The 21,783-nt window shown below is 43.1% G+C and overlaps 1 protein-coding gene across 2 annotated transcripts in view; it reads right to left on the bottom strand.

Moving 5' to 3' along the window:
* Positions 1-21,783, bottom strand: part of DIS3L2 (DIS3 like 3'-5' exoribonuclease 2) — a 291,824-nt gene that overhangs the window by 113,319 nt on the left and 156,722 nt on the right. For both annotated transcript variants that reach the window (XM_083177472.1, XM_083177474.1), the window contains 2 exons: positions 8,989-9,068; positions 4,627-4,739 (listed from right to left, as the gene is read on the bottom strand). In XM_083177472.1, the coding sequence (XP_083033598.1) occupies positions 4,627-4,739; positions 8,989-9,068 (193 nt within the window). The remainder of the gene's footprint in view (positions 1-4,626; positions 4,740-8,988; positions 9,069-21,783) is intronic.

Raw genomic sequence — 21,783 nt, 5'->3', positions numbered from 1 at the left:
CAATGTGAAAGAATATGCCATCATAAACACGGCCAATTAACACTGCTAGGTACAATAAGCATACAACTAACATGGCCTGACATCATTCTACAGCTCCACTGACAAAAAAAAAACCAACAAGCATTTATAAGTGGTAGACCAACAAAGCGGACGTGCATACCCAGCAGATTGGAAATAAATGATACAGCTCCAAAAACCTCAAAATACTGATCATATTGCTCTAATAACTTTTTTTCTCAAGATTACAATGGGATTTTGCCATTTCAGAGTTTCTGTAGTGTTGACATTGTGACTTAAGGCACTATAGTATTAGGTTTTGACAGGATTATTAGGTAATGCAGCACGTGTGCTGACAAAGGTAGGACGTGCACCTTTACACTACATGTAAGAGGAAGTTAGATGAGACAATGCTCAATAAAAGACTCACGGGTATACTAAGGATTACTGTAAAACTGAAATCAGATGATGTATCCTTCACATGTGATGTTGTGCATTACCATATCAAGTGTGTGCAAGCCACTTATATTTGTTAAGTAATTATGCAATTCAATTTAAAGAACAAGCAAATCCACATAGGGGCAATATGTGAAGATCCAGGGGTTCCAAATCACTAAAGGCCCATACACACTGGGCGACTGAGCTGAAAGCAGCTCAAAACAGCAAGTTTGAGCGGCTTTCAGCTAAAAGCCGCACAGTGAGTTTCCCCCGGCGATGCGCGGTGAGCGCTGCTGCGCGCTCCCGCAACATCGCCGGGAAGGCCGCACTCTCCCCGCTGCCGGCGCCGGGCAGGGGGAAAGCTGCTCAGTGTGTATGCCCCGGCAACAAGCGCTGCTGCACGCTCCCGCATCATCACCGGGAAAGCAGTTCATCTGCTGGTAATACCAGCAGATGAGCGGCTTTGCATAGCGCTGCGCTATGCAAAGCCGTCCTCTCCCCGCCGACGGCGCCGGGTGATGATAGTGATAGCTAGGCATAGTCGCCCAATGTGTATGGACCTTAAGACAGTGATCGATAAATAACCAACAGTGGTTTATTAAAAAGAGTGGGTGATAACAGCTCAGCGTACTCCAGTAACACAAACCAAACCAACAGTTTCCACAGCAATACCTAGAACAATACCACTCATTAGCTTGGGAGTAGAGATAATATCCCTTAGTTCTTTTGGCAGCTGTTTATACCCCTGGAATAGCAGGGTGTGGATCATTTGGTCTACAACAACTAGATAGGCAAGCATTGGGTTGACACCACTAGGTAGACATGCAGCAAGGTCGGCGCGGGACAAGGTTGAAACAAGCATTAGGTCGGCATGGGACAAGGTCGAAACAAGCATTATGTCGACGCAAGCGGTCAGCATGGGGTTTTTCACTATTTTTGACCAAAATGTTGACACGGTCGACATGGATACAGTTTCAAGTGCACCGCATCCACTCGTTATGCTTCGGGCACAATATTTTCTTCTCCCACCACACCCTAGTGGATGGTAGGGCATACATACCACGTCGACTGAAAAAACTGTGAAAAACCCCATGTTGACCTTTTGACTGTCGACCTTGCTTATGTCGACCTAGACCCGTGTCGACCTAGTTGTTGTAGACCAAATTACCATATCCCAAATAGCAGGGGTGTGTCCTCCTTTCTTCTGTGGGCCGTATTCAATGAAAATATTCTCCGTGCATGGCGAGCGGTTTTTTTTTCGCTCGCCATGCACTTGCCGTGTTTTTGCGGAGATTCTCCGCCACGGCACTTTAGATAGTATTCAATGTGACTGAGACTCGCCGCCCCTTACGGCGAGTCTCAGCCAATCCAGCATATGAGGTGACGCTGCAAGGAGCCTGAGGACGGCGGCAGGCAGGGAGATGGAAGTCTCCCTGCCTGCCCCAGAACGTATGTGGGGGGGAGGTGGGCTCCCCGGGAGCCAGGCAGCACAGGCTGCCCCCCCGGAGAGCTAACAGGGGGCCGGGTATTCACTGCACCCGATCGTGCATATGTAATGATCGGGTGCAGTGAATATATGAATATCTAATGAGCGGCTCGGCTCCCGGCCCCCTGCTGGCTGCTCTGTGTAAAAAATATATATATATATATATATTTTTTTTTTTTATTAAATATATATTCATGTGCTATAAGCACATGAATAAAAATAGCATGCCCTTTCACAGATTAAAATTCCTGATTTTTTTACACCAAAATTAAAACAAAAAACTTTTTATTGTAAAAGTTCATATTCCACTTCTCCATGAAAAGATGGAGAATTGCTACACGGAGAGACACGGCGAAAATTACTTAGAAAGACGGCGAGAAGTGCACGTTGAATAGGGTTGCTCGCTTTTTGAGAGCAAAAGTCTCCGTCCAAGGCAAGAAAAGCACAAACTCGCCATAAAACACAGAGAATTTTTCTCATTGAATACTGCCCTGTGTCTCAAAGTCTTAAAGTATAGAAACCACATCTACAGTTTCAACCAAGGTGAGTACATGACACCGAGACAGCCTGTCTGGTCAGCTTTGGAACTACCCATAGCTGGGTCTCCTGTGGTTTTGGTAAACAAAGAACTTTTGTTGAACAATAGGGCATAAAAAAAAGGGACAATGGTTCAATATATGCCTTAACAAAGTGGATCATAAACTGTGTGCTGTGTATCCCTGGGGTGCCCCGGGACACTTGCAGGGGTGCCACGGGTTGGTGGTCCAGGATCAATTCAAATTATTGATGATCAATTATTTACGGACAAAGCTGCTGGTGGCTGCCAATCATAAAATATGTGTACAATCAGAAGCAAATCATGCCCTTTAACACATAACTGACCTAAAAAGCACAATCTACTTAATTTTATATATTTTTGGGGGGCCTAGGGCTGTTGTGGAAAACTTTGGATACTCTAGGGTGCCGTGATTCGAAAAAGATTGGGAACCCCTGCCTTAACCTTTGGGTTGTTTGTCTTAATTTATTCATGCTAGCTTTAAGATTTCTATTATTTACACAGTTTGGGAATAAACTGGGACATGCAATAAGGACGGAGAAAACCCACAGATTGCATATCTAGCTATATACTTAAGAGATGGGGATTACAAAATAGAGTCAACAGGTTTTGTTGAGTGTGAAAATGAGGCATACAGTAACTATGGGCCTTATTCTAGTTCACTCGCTGACAAATTCCTTCTTAGATGGACAAAACCATGTGCACTGTAGGTGGGGCAGATGTAACTTGTGCAGAGAGAATTACATTTGGGTGGGGTTTTACGTCAAAGTGAGCTCTATATGCTCAGTGAGCATATTGCCAGCGATTTTTGACCATGTGTACACAGCTTATCTCCTACCATAGATAGACTGTGCAGGCAAGGCAATTTTGACTAGATCATAGACTATTAGTTAGACAAAATCACTTAACCAAATTCTCTTGGGCATCTAGTCAAAATCGCTTAATCAAAATTGGCCATTAGCCAATATCTCGTTGTGTTTTTTTTCTACAGACCTAAATCAATCCTTCACTAAACCGTGAATTGACATTATCTGAATATAATCCAAAATTCAAGCTATCAAATTGGTTTATTTTTCATTGATTATGGACCTTTTAGTGTATGATTTTATCTATTATATTTTTTTAGTTCATTCCGTCTATTGCTAATTAATATCTGATATATATTATGTATTAAGGTACTTATGTAGTATCTGGACGCCCGATTTTTTGATTGTATGCCTTAACTTAAGGCATACAATCAGATGCGATCGACCCGATTTTCCATAGGATTCATTGTAAAAATGGTCTTGTTCATTTCCCTACTATCCAAGTGGGCATGGAGTTGGATATAAACCTGTGGCGAGCGAAGCAAGCCACTGAGCCCGAAGCGTGGTGAGCGCAGCGAGCCCCGCGAGGGGACGCAGATTATTTTGGTGACATGGAATACATTTTAAATAATCTGCGTCCGCTCGCCACGCTTCGCTCGCCACAGGTTTATAGCCAACTCCATGCCCACTTGGATAGTAGGGAAATGAACAAGACCATTTTTACAATGAATCCTATGGAAAAATCGGGTCGATCGCATCGCATCGCATCTGATTGTATGTCTTAAGTTAAGGCATACAATCAAAAAATCGGGCGTCCAGATACTACATAAGTACCTGTATTTCCATTATGTAAATCAATATAATTCATTTTATGCAATATGAAATAAAACAGAATATAACTAAAAATATAATATAAACATATATAATTAACTGTAATACCGCTTGTAGCAATTATCTTCCACCACTTAAAACTTCAACTAGAATTTTGGATAACGGCTTATTTGCATATTTCAGAATATTTTTATATTTCAATGTATCTTGAGGTATCTTGCATTTATGCTGTACAAACACATGGAATACACACAAATATATTTTGTGTATGAAACAAGGTTTTAGTACACAAACTTTTTTTTATGTTTTATCTCAGATACTGAATGTGAATGCTAATCAATCATTGTCTTGCACATATTTAATGCCAGTTACATATCATGTCCCCAGTAGTTCTGTTACAGACGTCCAGGGGCAGGTATGACTAAACTGCAATACATTGTAATGATTTTATACCATTCGGCCAAATGGAAGATTTTCAGACATGGGTGCAGATGCAGAGAATACAAACATACCTTCTGGACCATGTATACACTGGTGGCTCGCTCACTGGCAATTACATCAAGTGCGCTCCCTTCTTGGACGAAATAGCTCACGTCTGCAATATGAACTCCCACTTCAAAGTTACCTGCAACAAGAAAATTGTATATAAACTGAACAATACTGAGACCTTAAACCACTTGCGAACTTCCATAAATATTACAGTGGTGTGTAGTATATGGTGTGCCCAAATCAAACGGTTACTTTTGCTGTAGCGGCGTTGTATCTAACTGCAGTGGGGTAATGTGTTTGCCGATAGATGGCGTGGCGTTTTTCTCAGTTGCGCACTTGTAGTGAACGGCTTCACCTCAGTCTCTTCATGCCTGGGAAGTTGTTTTGTCGGATACATGATAGATTCTATGCACAAACTCTGCAATAACCGCGCTTGTTGTGGATTATGTGATGAACAGTTCCCTTACTAAACAATGCAGCAGCAATTTCACGTGTGGAACCGACAATTCTGATGAATGAGATCCTCCACCGCTGAAATTGTGGCAGGGTTGGTGACAACATGCACTTGCCCAGGTTGTGGCAAGTCTTTGATGCTTTTGCATCCCGCCTCAAAATGCTGACACCACCGGAATATGGTGCCCCGTGCAAGACACTGCTGTCTGTACACTGCCTTCATACTGCGATAAATTTCTGAAGCATGCTCATCTTCTGCACAAAGAAACTGGATAACCGCTCTATGCACTGATCTGGAGGAATCCATCATGCATCCAACTGCACAAAACCACCATCCAGGAAAAAAGAAAGTGAGGCAAAGCTGTTCACTACACATGCTCAACTGGGAAAAACACCACGCCATCTATCTGCCAACACATTAACGCACTGTGATTAGATACAACGCCACTACAGCAAGAGTCTCCTTTTCATCTGGGCACGCCATATATTTCAGTCACTGGTGGTACTTAAGAGCTATGACAGTCTGAAACGCAGAGCACCAAGCAACCTCTATGGGTCATTGGGTCGACACAATGTAGGTTGACATACACTGGGTCAACACCCTTAGGTCGATAGGCTATAGGTCAACATGGATATATAAGTGTAACGCGTCCGCTAGCCATGCTTCAGGCTCGGTTTCAATCTCTCTCCAAGCCCTAGGGTATGAAAAACCGCCTTTTTTCATAAATCAAAAAAATCCTTTTAAAAACATCCTTTTTCTTGTTGACCTTTGGCAAGTCGACCTATGCTCCATATCTACCTAAGCCATGTCGAACTTTTATAGGTGTCAACTCAATTACCTATAGAAACGGTCACAAATGTTCAACGAAGATTACAAATGCTGCATAGTCACACAGTATTATATCTTATCTTTGTTTAGGATTAGTAGTTAAACACCACAGGAAAAACTATAAATCCATGTTGAACTTTTACATAAGACATGTGTCCTTGTAACCTCTGTTGCTCTGGGGTGCATGTCTCCCTGCAGCACTGAACTGGTTAGCTTGTGTCAGCATTACTCAGAATCCTAATTTAATAAGCCCGGTGTTATCCGCCTGAACTTTCAAAGTTGGGTTATACAACCGACAAACTGAGAACGATCTCATGACATGAGATAACAGGAGCAGGCAGCCAATCCAAACAAACTGTAAGAAGGTCCAGGATATCCCCCACGGTGGGGAGCCTTTAGCAGACCCCCTGAGATCCCAAGGCCTTTAATGGAAGCCCCAAGTAAATATTTGGTTACATATATTTACATAATGTGAGCAGTCAGAGCTCAGGATGGGATGGATACGCCTGAAACTTAATAAAAAAAAAAAAAAAAAGGATAGGAAATAAACCTTTGTTTTGAAGTGCAAGCTTAACTGTTCGTAAAAATAATAATAATAATAATAAAAAAAGACAGTTGATGTTTGCATAGTGTAATCAGGTAACCCAACTGACCAATTTAGGCCCATAAACACTAGAGGATATTGATCACAATATCGTTCAGAAAGGGGTTTCTGAATGATATTGTGAACAATATTGTTCAGTGTGTAAGCTGTGCATAGTTAACAAGGTGTGCTCCCGCACCTCGCCTTAACAACCCCCTTCCTCGTCCAGCATGTCTGGACGAGGGAGGACAGAGTCAATTACGGCCATGCTGCAGCATAACAGTCATCTTCATCACGCTTGCAGCATCAGCAAGTGTGTGTGCACTTGCCGATGCCGGTCCTCCCACCCCCACCAAAATCTGTGTCGGCGGGATTGCCGTAGTGCACATGACCCTTTCAATGTCTAACGTAGCTCAATCACCCAAGAAACTTTCTGAAAGCATACAAACATGTAAAAAGTAAAAAAAAAAAAGTAAAAAGTCTAATAAATCACACAAAAGCCACTGTTCCATTCACCCTCCATAGCGAACTACATACATTTGCCTAGGACACCTGTCTAGTAACCTGTAAATCTGCCTTTAGATCAGATTACAGCAACACAACAAGTCATGGACTACAAACTCTCTAAAGTAGTATATGATCTACTGAAAAATACCAGTGATGCCACATGTATACCGTATCCCACATGTATTCTATTTGGTTCAAATCGGACTCAAAATGCGAAATTAATATTTCAAATTTACGAACCTCCAGCCATAATCTAGGAGTTACCGACTTGTGTCGTGGCACATTTTAGTGCTGAACGAACAAGTTCAAATCTGAGTGAATGCACGAAATGAACGGGTGCCTTACTACTGTGATTACAGATCTCCTACATTATAAATGTCAATAATGGCTCTGTTTTATGTAGCTTTCACATCACACTTTTAAAACGGTATATTGCCGTTTTTTTGCCTTTTAAAACGTTTAAGGCTGCAGTGTGAAAGTGTCATAGTTGAAATACCATTTAAAGTTAACTGGTATTTCAACACGTTTAAAAAGCAGAGTCCTACCCGTTTTAAAGCCAATTCAGAGCCGTTTTTTGTGCTGTCTGAATGGCACTGAAATGGTATTTAGTAAAAAATAAAGGTTAGAGCACTGTGATAGGCTGTCCCTTGTTTTGTGTCCCTTCCCTGAACCAGGAAATAAGCTGTGGGTAGAAACGTGTTCAGAGGTTAAACGGCTTGACTGGTGATGTGAATGGTACTTAAACGGTATTTTTAAATGGTAATCTGCTGCAATATGAACACTAGACCCGTTTAAAATACCATTTAAAATTACAGTTTTTTAAAACGTTTCAAAATGTTTTATGTGATAGCTACATTAGATTTCCCAGAAATCCTAAATGTACAGGCCCAGGAGGAGCAGAGAACAGCGGAGGAGGAGCAGGAACTGGAACTACAGGAAGAATGGTTTCAGAGGAGAAACAGATGCCTGCTACAGACATTGCAGAGCTGTTCTGTCTATTATCTTTGTTTTTGTTATTCCTTCATCTTTATAGAATACTGTAGAGTCCACATGTGATTCAATGATTGACATACACATGCCTGGCATTAGCAAAGTTAAGGTTTTTACTTTATTTATTTTAACTTCGCCACCAAAATGAATCTGAAAAAAATGGTGTTTCCGTGTAAATCTGGATGCATTTGCATATAGATCTTTATCAGATTTGCAGATCTCAGTGTTTTTGCCTGTGCCTAGGCAAAAAAAAAATAGTCACCAATTGAATACCCCCATAAGTGATTTAACAAAAAAAGCATTGAAACTGAAAATCTGTCTCATAGATGGTAGCAAGCTGCTCTGTCACCCGAGAGATTAATCGTTTACACAGACAGACTCTTCAGAGTATAAATCTCATTTGGCCTTTGGCCAAATCCCACGTCACATACTGTAGCTGTCATGTGATGTCATGCCACTGGCATTCCTTTGTATTAAAAACAGGCATACGTGCAGCATATGAATTACATCACTGCTTAGAGGGCTGAATGAAGCATCAGGAGCAGATGGAACCTACACATAAAAAGCATAAAAGGTTTTCAAACAAACAGTGCTGACTCTGCTGTTTCCCCCTGCACTGGTAGCCTGGCAGGTTACTCTGCTAACCCTGCAGCTGGCACACATTCAGGATTCTGCTCCAAATTCCTCTAGTACAGCTGTATGAACCTGGTGTTAGAAATCACAAAGCTGCGGAAACTTATTGTGCCCAGGAACCAGAGCCCATCCAAGGAGAAAGAAAGAAAAGGGGGGGGGGGGGGGGGGCTAATGTAAAAACCAATTTTCTTTTTCTTGTGTTTCACTCACCACAATGCAGTTACTATGAAGTCTATTTGTATTGAGGGAGTACCTATAACCCACACATGCACATACAATCTGGCTCTTCTCTCATGCCACAAATGTCGTAACATTCAGAACAAAAGTGCCCAGCTCACAATGCCACATATATCCAAAAGCTGGTCACATAACACAAGTGGGGGTCCATACCATCTGGAAGCAGCTTGCAGGATAACGCATCATCCAGGTCTCTAGCTGTGGCAGGATCAATGGTGAAGATACATTCCTTCCTGGCAGAATGAGATGAAACACAGAAGCAGAAGTTGTACATATATTGTATACACACTTATACATTTACAGACACATTTAAAAGGGTTCTCCACATATAAAATGTAAAAACCGGACAGGACTTCCCCACAAATCTCAGCATACTGTATTCTTCTCTGTTTACATTTTAACTTGTAGGTGATATCCCCTCCATATATCTAACTTAAACCAAATGGGGAGCCAGCAGAATAGACATGAATGCTTCATAATGGGTACACACAGATTAGAACATTAGTGTAGGATCTGAAATGAACAACAGATTATGTCATTATGATAATGGCACTGGTCAAGGGTGGGATAGATTTTAAAGCAGCAAATAAACACTCAGTTGGTGAAGTTGATGTATTGGCAATAAGAGAGGAGCAAGTGTAAACATCGGAGTGACTTAAATATGGGCCATATTGTTAAACTGGGAACTGTCAGTGCATAACCAAAATAGAAGGTCTTGTGGGGGTGTTCCTGGTATGCTGTGGTCTAAAGAAGGACAACTGGTGATAAGGACATGGGCACCCAAGGCTCACTGACGTGGGGAGTTAAGGCTAGCATGACTGGTGCTATCCCTTAGAAGAGCTACTATAAAACAAATTGCTGAAAAATGTAGTACTAGCTATGAAAGAAAGGTGTCCGATTACAGAGCGCATCAAAGCTTGCTTCATAAGAGCAGTGGCTCCGAGGGGCGGATACCAATTACCCCTCCCATTTTACTTATTTATTTTATTTATTAACAGTTTCTTATATAGCGCAGCATATTCCGTTGCGCTTTACAATAGGAGACAGTGATACAACAAACGGTATTTACAGACAGGTAAAAAGGTATGAGGGCCCTGCTCGCAAGCTTACAATCTATAGACCTAGAGTAAACCTTTACTCAAGGATGGTATCCTCTTCCCAGGGATATTTTTGGAAAGATGGTGGCCGCACATTGAAAACAAAAGGCATTGTGCCAGTCTTTTCTCATTCGTGCAAATGATGCCGGTAGAAGCTAAGTCATCCGCGCCACACAAGAAAGGCCGAATCCTACCCCTCAATTTGAACAGCAGCATGGTGGAGTGCGCTGTGAGCCTCCATAGTATAAATTATTGGTAGTGGCAGGGGACAAAGGGGGTCAGTACCCCTAGGTCCCCTCTAGCTCGGGTCCCCCTGTGGTGTAAATAGATTTTTTTTTTACGCTAATGGTTTTGTGCATGGGAGTGGGGTAGTGCTGCAGCTTCACCTATCTGCCAATGTGACAATGATTAATGGTGCTGAGCATATGGGGTGCCAAGGCACACTGAGTACACAAGTGTGCAGTGCATTACTGCAAGTTGACCAAGTCCCATGACACTTTGCAAAAGAGGGCAGAGGCTGAGAGGTTTGTGCTGAGCTCTGATTGGTGAAGCTCATTACATGCTTCTCCGGCCCATGGAGGACAGCAGCAGCCTAGTCATGGAAGGGGTTTTAATCAGAGGCAGCACTGAGCCTGTGAGGTCTCCTATAGTCCTACAGAGTAAGGTGCAGAGGGACAAACAAAGGCTTCTCATGTGTTATTTATGTATGTGTAAGAATATATATATATATATATATATATATATATATATATATATATATATACACACACACACACACACACACACACACACACACACACACACATATACTGTAACCCACCCCCCCCCCCCATCCCCGCAGTTACCCACTGACCAAGTTTATACTGCCTTTAACTTTACTCTGTGTTTCGACAGTGTAATATCCCCATGCAGTTTGCGGCCATTAGTGTCAAATGCAAGGGGGTCCCCCGAAGACTTAATCTGGCACTGGGCAGTGGACATGACACCTTTTAGGCAACAACAACCACATGGTTACTTTGACACACACCTAAGTATTGTTGCAGACCAAGTACACCCCTTCACGGCAATGGTATTCCCTGGTGGCAGTGGCCTCTTTCAGCAAGAGTATGGGCAGCACTAATGCTGTAACGGTTACCATTACTGCCTCATATATATAATAATTTTGCAGAAGGCAGAGAGCACTCACCAGGCTGATACATTTTCAAAATAGTAGGTTTATTCAGACATCAGGCATAGGTCGACGTTTCGGTCCGCTGGGGGACCTTCATCAAGACCACCCAAGGAAGCAGCAGCTTATCAGACAATGCTCACATAGGGTTTAAATACCCTCCAACCTGTCACCAATGGCACACACCCCCGGAAGTCAGCCTCAGCACAAAATATTGTAATATCTAGACTAATATCGTATCTGTACACAAATCCAATATGTCAGCTTAAACTATAACTAGAGCGCACCACTTACATTACCTTAGTATCAGTCTCCTCTCCTCCGGAGACTTGCGGTAGCAGCGGCGGTAGCTGTGGACGCCATTTGCGTTCCATCTAGCTGAACCGCACTCGGTCGGAAGTATGGTTCAATCTAGCAGAGATCACGGCACCCGCGCATTGCGTCACTAAGACGCATGATGCGTTCCACTCGCCTTCACTTCCGCACTCCTATTGCTAGTGGGCGGTGATCTCCCTCTCACTCATTAAAGGGCGCTCATACTAATTACAAAATGGCTAAACCAAGGCATACCCATATGTTTCTAGCCAGCTAGTTAAGCCATGGTACGGTTTATCAATAAGATAGATCTTACTCGCATATGGATGACCTAAAGGTCTTCAGAATATATATATATATATATATATAATTATCGATAAGTCCTGGCACTCACTAATAAAGGATTTCTGCGTCCGTTGCCTTCCGTTCGAATTAGGAGTATGGGACCTCCACAGGTAGCGATAGAGGGCACGGCGGCACTTGGACAATGAAACAGTCAGACACAAAGCATTGATGCCAACGTTTCAAAGAGGTTTACTCTTTTTCATCAGGGCAATGAATACCAAAATCACTCACCATTTATGTAAGAACACTCTGGCAAGCGATCCCTCTGAAAAATGGCTTGAGAAACTACAGGCCCAAATTGACATCTACAAACGGGACTTACTTAAGTATAAAAGAGAAAAGTTCAGTAAAGTAAAGAATGATTATGAGACCCAGAATGTATACGGGTGGTTAACTGGCAATTCGAGTCATGGTAATTCCAATCGTTTTAGGAATCGACGCAGAGCCAGAAGAGGACCACATTCGGGATCCTCTGTAGATTCGGCTGACTCTGCCAGTGAGGTTGATCAACGCCGCAGGGGTGCCTCTAACAAAAAGAGTGATCCCTTTAGCGGTACGTACCCGAGCCCAAGTGGCCGGAGACGGGGAACTTGTCGGAGGGGAGGACAGTGGAAACGTATCCAGGGCTCGCAAACCCCCTGTGAACAAGAAGTGATTTTCAACCTTTCCTCTACCCCCCTGACTCAAGTAGAGAAAGATGTTCTACAGCGTGGATTGAGATTTGTCCCTACCACAAGATTTGATCCATTCCTGTGGAAAACAGAGACGTTCAAATTGAATAGACAATTAAAACTCCAGGAATATTATGGATCTCGGGACAATACTCCATCGGCTGAACGCCTACCTGTGGAACTTTCCAAATTGGCCCCCAAGTCCAAGTTTGACCCTCCCTCACTGAATAATTCAATTAAAACCTTTGTACGCATGGTAGAATCTTCTATTGATCCGTTGGATGAGGTCATTGTCTCACGACATCCTAATTTAAATAAGGATGAATTTTCTGCTTTAAAATCCCTCAGTAACAGGCGAGACATAGTTATTCGGGCCGCTGACAAAGGCGGCTCGATTGTTATACAAGATTTAACGGATTATAGGTTGGAGATACAGCGTCAACTCGCTGATTCTGCTACCTATAAACCTTTGTCCGCCGATCCCACTCCCACTTTCAAACGAGAGTTGGAATCATATTTGTCAGCAGCTGTTGATTCTGGGGTGATCAATAAGAAAGTGAAATCTTTATTGACATGTGACTTCCCACGTAAACCACTGTTATATACACTTCCAAAGGTGCACAAGCGGCTGGAGCACCCCCCTGGTAGACCCATCATTTCTGCCAGGGGGTCACTGTTTCAGACCGTGTCTGCATATTTGGACGTGTATTTGCAGCCGGTTGTTCAAGGCTCCGCCTTTTCATTGAAGGATACCACTGCATTACTTACCGCATTGAATTCTTTACCCATGATTCCATCAAATTGAATACTTTGCAGCATCGATGTTAATGCACTTTATACAAGTATCCCCCATGTAGAAGGGATAGCTGCTACGCGCCAGTTAATCACCTGTGATCCATTGTATTCTGGACCTGAGGTGAGCTTCTTCTGTGACCTTTTAGAGATGGTTTTAACCAAAAACTATTTCTTTTTTGATAATCGATTTTTCCTCCAGGTCTCTGGGTGTGCGATAGGGTCCTCAGTGGCCCCATCGTATGCGAACGCCTATATGATGGCTGTGGAAAGGGACATTTTTTTCACAGATACATCGGTTAGTGACAACATCGTATATTATTCTCGATATATCGATGATATGATTTTCTTATGGAAAGGCACAGAAGAGGCTCTCCTTGATGTGATAAATCGACAGAATGCTAGTGCTAGTCCAATCAAACTCACTTGTAATCACTCTTATACCTCTATCGATTTTTTGGATGTGCGCATTTCTATTAATGATGGATGTTTGAATACATCACTTTTTGTCAAACCAACAGACAGGAATATGTTATTATCCCCAAATAGTTTCCATCCAGCATCTGTAGCTAAAGGATTACCTTATTCCCAGATGTTGCGGGTTCGTCGAATCTGCAGCGATGAACATGATTTAAATATCCAACTAGATATCATGATTCAAAAGTTACTCGACAGAGGGTATGACTATAATGTTCTCTTGGCCACTAAGAACAGAGTTCTAAAAATCCCCCGGGCCAAAACTCTTAGAAACAAAAAGCAAAAAATCAATAACAGAATTTTTTGGGCCAACAGGTTCAACACTGGCAGTAGCCTGGCACATAGGGCCATTAAATCATATTGGCCGATAGTCTCCTCCGACAGTGAACTCCCTGGTCTGTCTGACAAAAAACTTGTCACCAGTTATTCTCGGGGGCGCAACCTCCGAGATTTCTTAGTCCACAGTGATATTACCAATTTTGACAAACAACCTGCTAATCCATTCTTCGGCACAGCTAAATTAGGTTGTGTAAAATGCACTGGGTGTGTTACATGCGGGTATATGTGGACCGGTGACAGCATAAAGCATCCATATACTAATGCAGTTTTTCGCATTAAGCACAGACTGACATGTTCTACAAAATACGTAGTTTACGTTTTGGTTTGCCCGTGTGGTAAGTTTTACGTCGGTAAAACCGACTGCCAATTTAAGACACGGATGGCACAACACAGGCAAGCCTTACGTTCAGCTGTGCTCACCGGCAGTAGTGAACAGCCTGTTGCCAGGCATTATGCACTCATGGGGCATTCACCTACTGCGTTTAAACATAAAATAATAGACCACATTCCTCCACTTGATAGAGGTGGGAACAGATCTCAGATCCTTCTGCAGAGAGAGGCAGAGTGGATCTTTAGGTTAGATTCACTGAGCCCTAAGGGGTTAAATGAAACCCTGGGTTTAAGCTGTTTTTTATGATTGTGCTCTTTATGATTGTGCTTTTCTTTAATGTGCTTTTATAATTGTGCTTTTTATAATTTACGCTGATATAGATCTTTATTGCTGCTCCTTATCGAATTCTAAAGTGTGTTTGGCTTATGAAAAGATTATTCATACATCCTGAATGATAACATTGTTTATTTTTGACAGCCACATAAAGTTTTTTAATTCTGGTGACGGGCACTGGGTGACGTCATCAAAGTGGGCCGTGACCGGCGTGCAGCCGCGCGGCGCAGACAGGAAACGTGGTGATGGTGTACACATAAATGGTGAGTGATTTTTGTATTCATTGCCCTGATGAAAAAGAGTAAACCTCTTTGAAACGTTGGCATCAATGCTTTGTGTCTGACTGTTTCATTGTCCGAGTGCCGCCGTGCCCTCTATCGCTCTATATATATATATATATATATATATATATATATATATATATATATATATATATATATATATATATATATATATATATATATATATATATATATATATATATATATATATATATATATATATATATATATATATATATATCTGAAGATCAATTGATCTGCAAATCTATCTTTCGACATATCGGGCAGAGTGTTCTCCATACATTTTGCCTGATCAGTCGTGACTTATGTCCCAACTGGGCAGGTGCCTTTACATATGCCCACCCAGTTGAGCCATCAATCATCGCCAGCGGCATCATCATGTGTAGGGTGGTCGATGGATCACCCGTACACACACCACAATGCACAATATGTCTAAATTACGTCGTTCACAGATATATCGCTGGTACACACTGACTGATGGACTAGCAATATAACAGCCAGTGAGTGCTGTAATCCAAAGGACAAGGAATGTCCAGTTAGCAAAACAGTCCAATAATTAGTCAGGATTGCAATCAGGCACAGGTGAAATCCAAAGGTTTGATTATAAGCACAGAGTAAATCCAGCACGCGCGCGCGCACACACACACACACACACACCTGCACCCCAGCTATTCAGCAACTTCCAGGAGCAGGAAACAGTGTCCAGCAGAGGTCCCATTGCCCAGCAACCATCAGGGTCGTCAACCCCAGCAGCTGGTGTGACAAGGCATCTCACCCACCTAGCAACAGCCAGGACACACTACTATGATGAACAACTGAAGCTCAACACCTAGCTTTAGAGGTGTAACACTATACAAGGGTTTTAGAGTAAGGTGATCACATTTGAACATGGATATTTAAGCACATTATAGACAGTTTAGTATCATACCATCCAACTTTCAGGACATCCAAGAAGAGGCATGCCCTCACCGCCAATGTCTTGCCCAAAACCGATGCCCCCATTCTCAGCATGTTGGGAGAATGCCCAGCACTCCAGGATCTGCTGGGCATTCTCCCATTAATATTGGGATTGTTGAGAAGTACTGACTAATACAAATATTTATAGGAATAAAGTGAATTGCTCCAGACCGAACAGCATTCATCAAGATTGGTGATCTATTCTATTCATTAATATAAATACCGGTAACATGTTGTTCAGATGATCATGTACAGCCTGCAACCCATCAGTTGGCTAACCCTACAACATACTAGTAAAAACTTGCACTGCTAACAAGTTTCATAAAAAAGATCACCTGACAGCATATTTACTTTCCAATTATAGATAATTCCAACATATCATAATATTTTACTGGTTCTGTCATCCGAAGACGTCATGTGGCAGGTGCAGCTTTGTGCATATCCAAACATCCGCTTTATTCCCTTATTTGTGATCTTTAATAATTACTACCTGTGCATCAAGAGCAAGAGTCAGAGTTAATTACAATAGTGTATTTTATAGGCAGCCATGGTAGGCTAATTCTTATCCCACCACCATAGGCTGCGAGCAGAATCCGCTAACTGAATCAGACCATGGCTTCTAATTAAAATGGAAATTACGTAGCAAAACCTTTAAAAAGGTTCTGAGGATATGCAGAAATATAATAATGAAAAAGGATAGGATATATAGTCATATTATGAAGCTAACAGAACTTTGTGATATAGGTTTACCAACCACGGGCTCAAAAAAAAAGTTAACAAAATTTGTAGTGACTGTCTAAACTCATCGCTCTGTCACTCACCTCTACAAGAAAAGAGTAAAGTAGGAATTGGCAGCATGCACCATCTGGCTGATCTGAAGACCTGTTCTTAACCAAAACCTCTACTTATTAGATCTCCTGCAATGTGATCCAACATTGTGCAATCCAAATGCAACATTTAATGCTCGGTTGCCAATATCAACTGCTTTGATGTGAAATGAAGGATTAGGATTCTGCAAAAGGTTCATATGAGATGGAATACAGGAGGATTAGAGGCCTGCTCAACAGTGGCTCTCCTTTCATCATGTTGTGAAACAGTAACTTTATAACAAACCACAAAATCCCCAGAATCCTTCTGTATTCCCAAATTTCATAACACCATGCTGAAGTATTGATTAATAGAGAGAGATTCTCACACCTTTTTTTTATTTTAAATATGCATTACATGCATTTTCCCCCAACTATATCCCTTGACTGTGCTCTTAAAATATACAAATTGAAAAGATGTATTGGGAAAGCATCAAATAATTAGAAGTAAAAAAAGCAAGGATTATACTCACGATAATACCTTTTCTTCGGAATACTTCATGGCAGCCATTACATTGGGTTTATCCCCCTCTCTCTCCCAATTAGACAGGTAGTTTTTTCCCTCCCTAGGATCCAGCTCCTCCTCTTCCTCTTGCTATATAACTGAGCACCTCCCCTTAAACCATAGTCTTTTGAATGTCTCCGTCCCGATCCTAGGGAAAAAACAGAAACAGGGAGGGCTAAAAAATATGGGCTGCCATGAAGTATTCCGAAGAAAAGGTATTATCGTGAGTATAATCCTTGCTTTCTCCTTCATACTTCATGGCAGCCATTACATTGGGATGTACCAAAGCAGTAGGGCGGGATATACAATACCTCAAGCTAGCGCTTGTCTTAGGACTTCGCTTCCAAAACGTGCCCCTGCCACATCCAGGGCATAATGCTTGGAAAACGTATGCAGAGATTTCCAAGTAGCCGCTTGACATATCTCTCTGGCTGATACGTTCGCCTCTCTCGCCCATGAAACCGCCATTGCCGGTGTCGAGTGTGCCTTGATACCCTCCGGGACTGGACGTCCTACTTTCTTGTAGGTAAAGGAAATAACTTCTTTAAGCCATCGTGAAATTGTCTGTTTCGCTGGAACGAATCCCTTCTTCGCACCTTGCGGAATCACAAACAAATTCTCTGATTGTCTGAATGATGCAGATCTATCCAAATAAATTCTAATGGCTCTGACCACATCTAACGAATGCAAATTCTCCTTTTTATTTGAAGGATTGGGAAAAAAACAAGGTAATATAATTTCTTGATTTAAATGAAAAAATGACACCACTTTTGGCAAAAAAGAATTTTTAGTCTTCAAGACCACTTTATCAGGAAAGATTTTAAGATATTGCTCTTGAATGCACAGCGCCTGGAGTTCACTAACCCTTCTGGCTGAAGTGATCGCTACCAGGAAAGCCACTTTCCATGTCAAAAACTTAAGGCTTGTTCTGTCCAACGGCTCAAATGGAGCCTCCATAAGTCCGTTTAGCACCAAGTTAAGGTCCCATTGAGGAACCATAGAGCGAATCCTTGGCCGGATCCTCTTGATGGCCTGACAATCTTTTTACTAGGGTATGATCTGCCAGCCTTTGGTCTAACAATACACTTAATGCTGAGATGTGCACTTTCAGGGTAGAAACTGCTACCCTTTGAAGAAACTCGATGGTATAGTCTCTCGCTAGTACACTTTCTTCTTCGGACTGCGCTGCTATCAGGATGTCGTCTAGGTATGCCCATACCATCACCTTTTGTCTTCTTAAGCTTTCTATTAACACCACCAGAACCTTTGTGAAGACTCGAGGTGACGAAGTTAGCCCGAATGGCAGGCATGTAAACTGGAAATGTCTTTCTTTTATGGCAAACCTGAGATACTTTCTGTCGGCCGGAAAGATGGGAATATGAAAGTACGCATCCTTCAGGTCGATTGCTACTAGATAATCGTCCTTCCTGATCCCCATCAAGATCGACTTGGTTGTTTCCATATGAAACTTCTTTCTTCTTAGACGATCGTTCAGACTCCTCAAGTCGAGGATGGTTCTGAACCCGCCTGAGGCCTTGCTTATAACAAATAACCGGGAGTAATACCCCAGTCCTCTTTCTTTTAACGGAACTTCTTCGACTGCATTTGTGTCGATCAGATCCTGCACGCTTAATTTCAACACCTCCTTTTCTGTCTCTGATAGAGGAAGATTGGAACTTAAAAACTTTGCCCATTTCGGCTTTAACAGAAATTCTAACTGGTATCCTTGAGATACTATCTCTAGGACCCATTTGTCCGAGACGTTCTGTTCCCAGACGTGAGCAAATTCCAACAGTCTTCCTGCTACTGGAATTCGCTCCATGGCGCCTCTGGCGTCACTGCTTCTGAGTTGTACCAGAGCTTTCGCCTCTCTTTTTAATGTACTGGCGAAAAAATTCCCGTGACGTACCTGATGCGTACTTGTCACGAAAAGGCCTACCTGGCCTGTATGACCTGGCCTGTCTAAATGATTGCCTATTAGAGTAGGAATTAAATCTACCCCTCCTATCCTGGGGTAACCTGACCGATTTACCCCCCGACATCCTCTGAATCATTTGGTCAAGCTTACTCCCAAAGAGAAAAGCACCCTCATACGGAAGTGTAGCCAGTTTATTTTTAGAGTGTGAATCCGCCGACCATGACTTCAGCCAGAGCGCCCTTCTGGCCACTACTCCCGAAGTCAAAGACTTGGCTGAGAAATCCAACATGTCTAGTGATGCCTCGCAGACATAGTCTATAGCCATTTGTATCTGAGCCAGGCTCTTGCTCATATGATCTCGGGAGGTTTTGTCCTGCATATCATCCTGCAATGCCGCACATCATATGCGTAATGCTCGAGACAGAGAGGCTATGGCTACGCCTGCCTTCATGGACACAGAGGTAGATATATGCAAACGTTTCAGAGCACTCTCCATCCTCTTTTCCATAGGGTCCTTTAAAGAAGCACCGTCTTCTAATGGAATAGTCGTGCGGGTAGTAACCTCCGACACGGATGCATCAATTTTGGGCACATTGCTCCATTTCAAAAAGTCCTCATCTTCTAAGGGAAACATCTTGTCCACCCTCTTAAAGGACCCTACACGTTTGTCCACATTATTCCACTCTTTTATCAATATATCCTTGACAACTTTGTGGACCGGAAAGCACCTGCCTTTCCTTGATCTATCTTCGAAAAGAGTGTCCAGCTCCGTCTTAACTGGTTGCTTATAATTCAAGGTCTTATATAGGTTTTTCAACACCACTTCCACCAGACCTAAATCAACCACTTCTTCAACCACTTCTCCAGACTCGGCCGTGGAACCACCTGTGCCGTCATCAGAACCGGCCCCTACTGATCCACCGTCATCGTCCACATCCAAACTGGTCTGAGACCTAGACCTCTTATTGCTAGTGTATTCTTTTTTAGAGACAAAATTCTTCTCCATCCATTCTCTAAGTTCTGAAATCTGGCTAGACACTGAAGCAGCCTCCTTCTTCTGAAGACAATATTTGCATAATACATCCTCTCCAACAAACGACTTGTCACACTCAGGGCAAATCTTATCCAATCTCTTTTTGGCTGTCTTCTTTTTGGCAACAACAGACACACTAAAATAGAAGAAAAGATGGACTAACTAACTGACTAAACCAGCATAAAAAAGAACCATAACCAGTCCTCACTGAGGACTTACCTGGGCAGCGGTATATTCACATTAGGAGAGGCTCCCTCCATATTGCAGCAGAAGTCCACAGTAGTACACCACGCAAGAAGCAGCAGCGCCTGTTACACCGGCCAGGCGCTATATATACACCGTACTTCCGCATTGTGGAACGCACGCGACCCGCAATGGAACGCAGGCCGCGTGCTGACGCGTTGCATACGCGTCACTTCCTCCCCGGCGCCTCTCAGACAGGACGCCGAGTAAGGAAGCGCTGTACACTTCCTGTCTGTGGAATGCACGCAGTCTGCCTATGCAACGCAGACCGCGCGCCGGAAGCCCGCGTCACTTCCCCTCCGGCGTCTGCTATTCCGATACCCGGAACAGACGCCAGGCAGCAGAAACACGCTGGACGCCGCCGCGCCCATCTTCTCAGTGCTCCGGACTCACCCTCAACACGCCATGGCTCCCGCACTAAGGCTTCTGGTGAGTCCCCATACCGCTCATACCTTCTTGTCTCTGGGTTATAGGCACCGCCAACCCAACTTAGTGAGCACAGATCCATGCCTCCGGCTCCGGATCATATATATAGGGTCAGGCACCGCCACCCCTCGCTGCCAGGTCTTTACCTTCACCTCTGACTCTAATCTAACTACCTGTTTACAGATAGAGAAGACAGGAAAAAAGACTATGGTTTAAGGGGAGGTGCTCAGTTATATAGCAAGAGGAAGAGGAGGAGCTGGATCCTAGGGAGGGAAAAAACTACCTGTCTAATTGGGAGAGAGAGGGGGATAAACCCAATGTAATGGCTGCCATGAAGTATGAAGGAGAAAATAAGGTACTCTTTACCTAGAAGGGCGCCCGCGATTGGAATCGCGGGCGTCGGGGGTAAAAAAGCGCGGTCATCGCGGGTACATAAAAATCGGCTGCCCGCGATGACCGCGATTTTCCCATAGGGAACAATGTTAAAATGGATGATTGACCGCGATTTTAATGTAAAATGCCTCAATGCCCGCGATTTTACCATAGGAATCAATGTTAAATGGGCTACAGAGCCCAAATAGGCACAATTAACCCTTAAATGTCCCCCCAAATTTTTAACGCCACCCCACGATCCACGCCAACCCGAAGCGTGGCGAGCGCAGCGAGCCCGCGAGGGGCGGCGGTACGCGTCCTCCGACCTTTTCATGCCCTACTATCCACGTCGGCGTGGAGTTGAGAATAGAATAGTGTGGCGAGCGCAGCGAGCCACCGAGCCTGAAGCGTGGCGAGCGCAGCGAGCCCCGCGAGGGGAGGCGGATACCTTCACAGGT

The sequence above is a fragment of the Crinia signifera genome, chromosome 3 (genome assembly GCF_055691185.1).
Source record: "Crinia signifera chromosome 3, ASM5569118v1, whole genome shotgun sequence".
Lineage (NCBI taxonomy): Eukaryota > Metazoa > Chordata > Amphibia > Anura > Myobatrachidae > Crinia > Crinia signifera.
The sequence above is the reverse complement of the archived record's forward strand: the minus strand, read 5'-3'. Positions and strand labels throughout refer to the sequence as shown.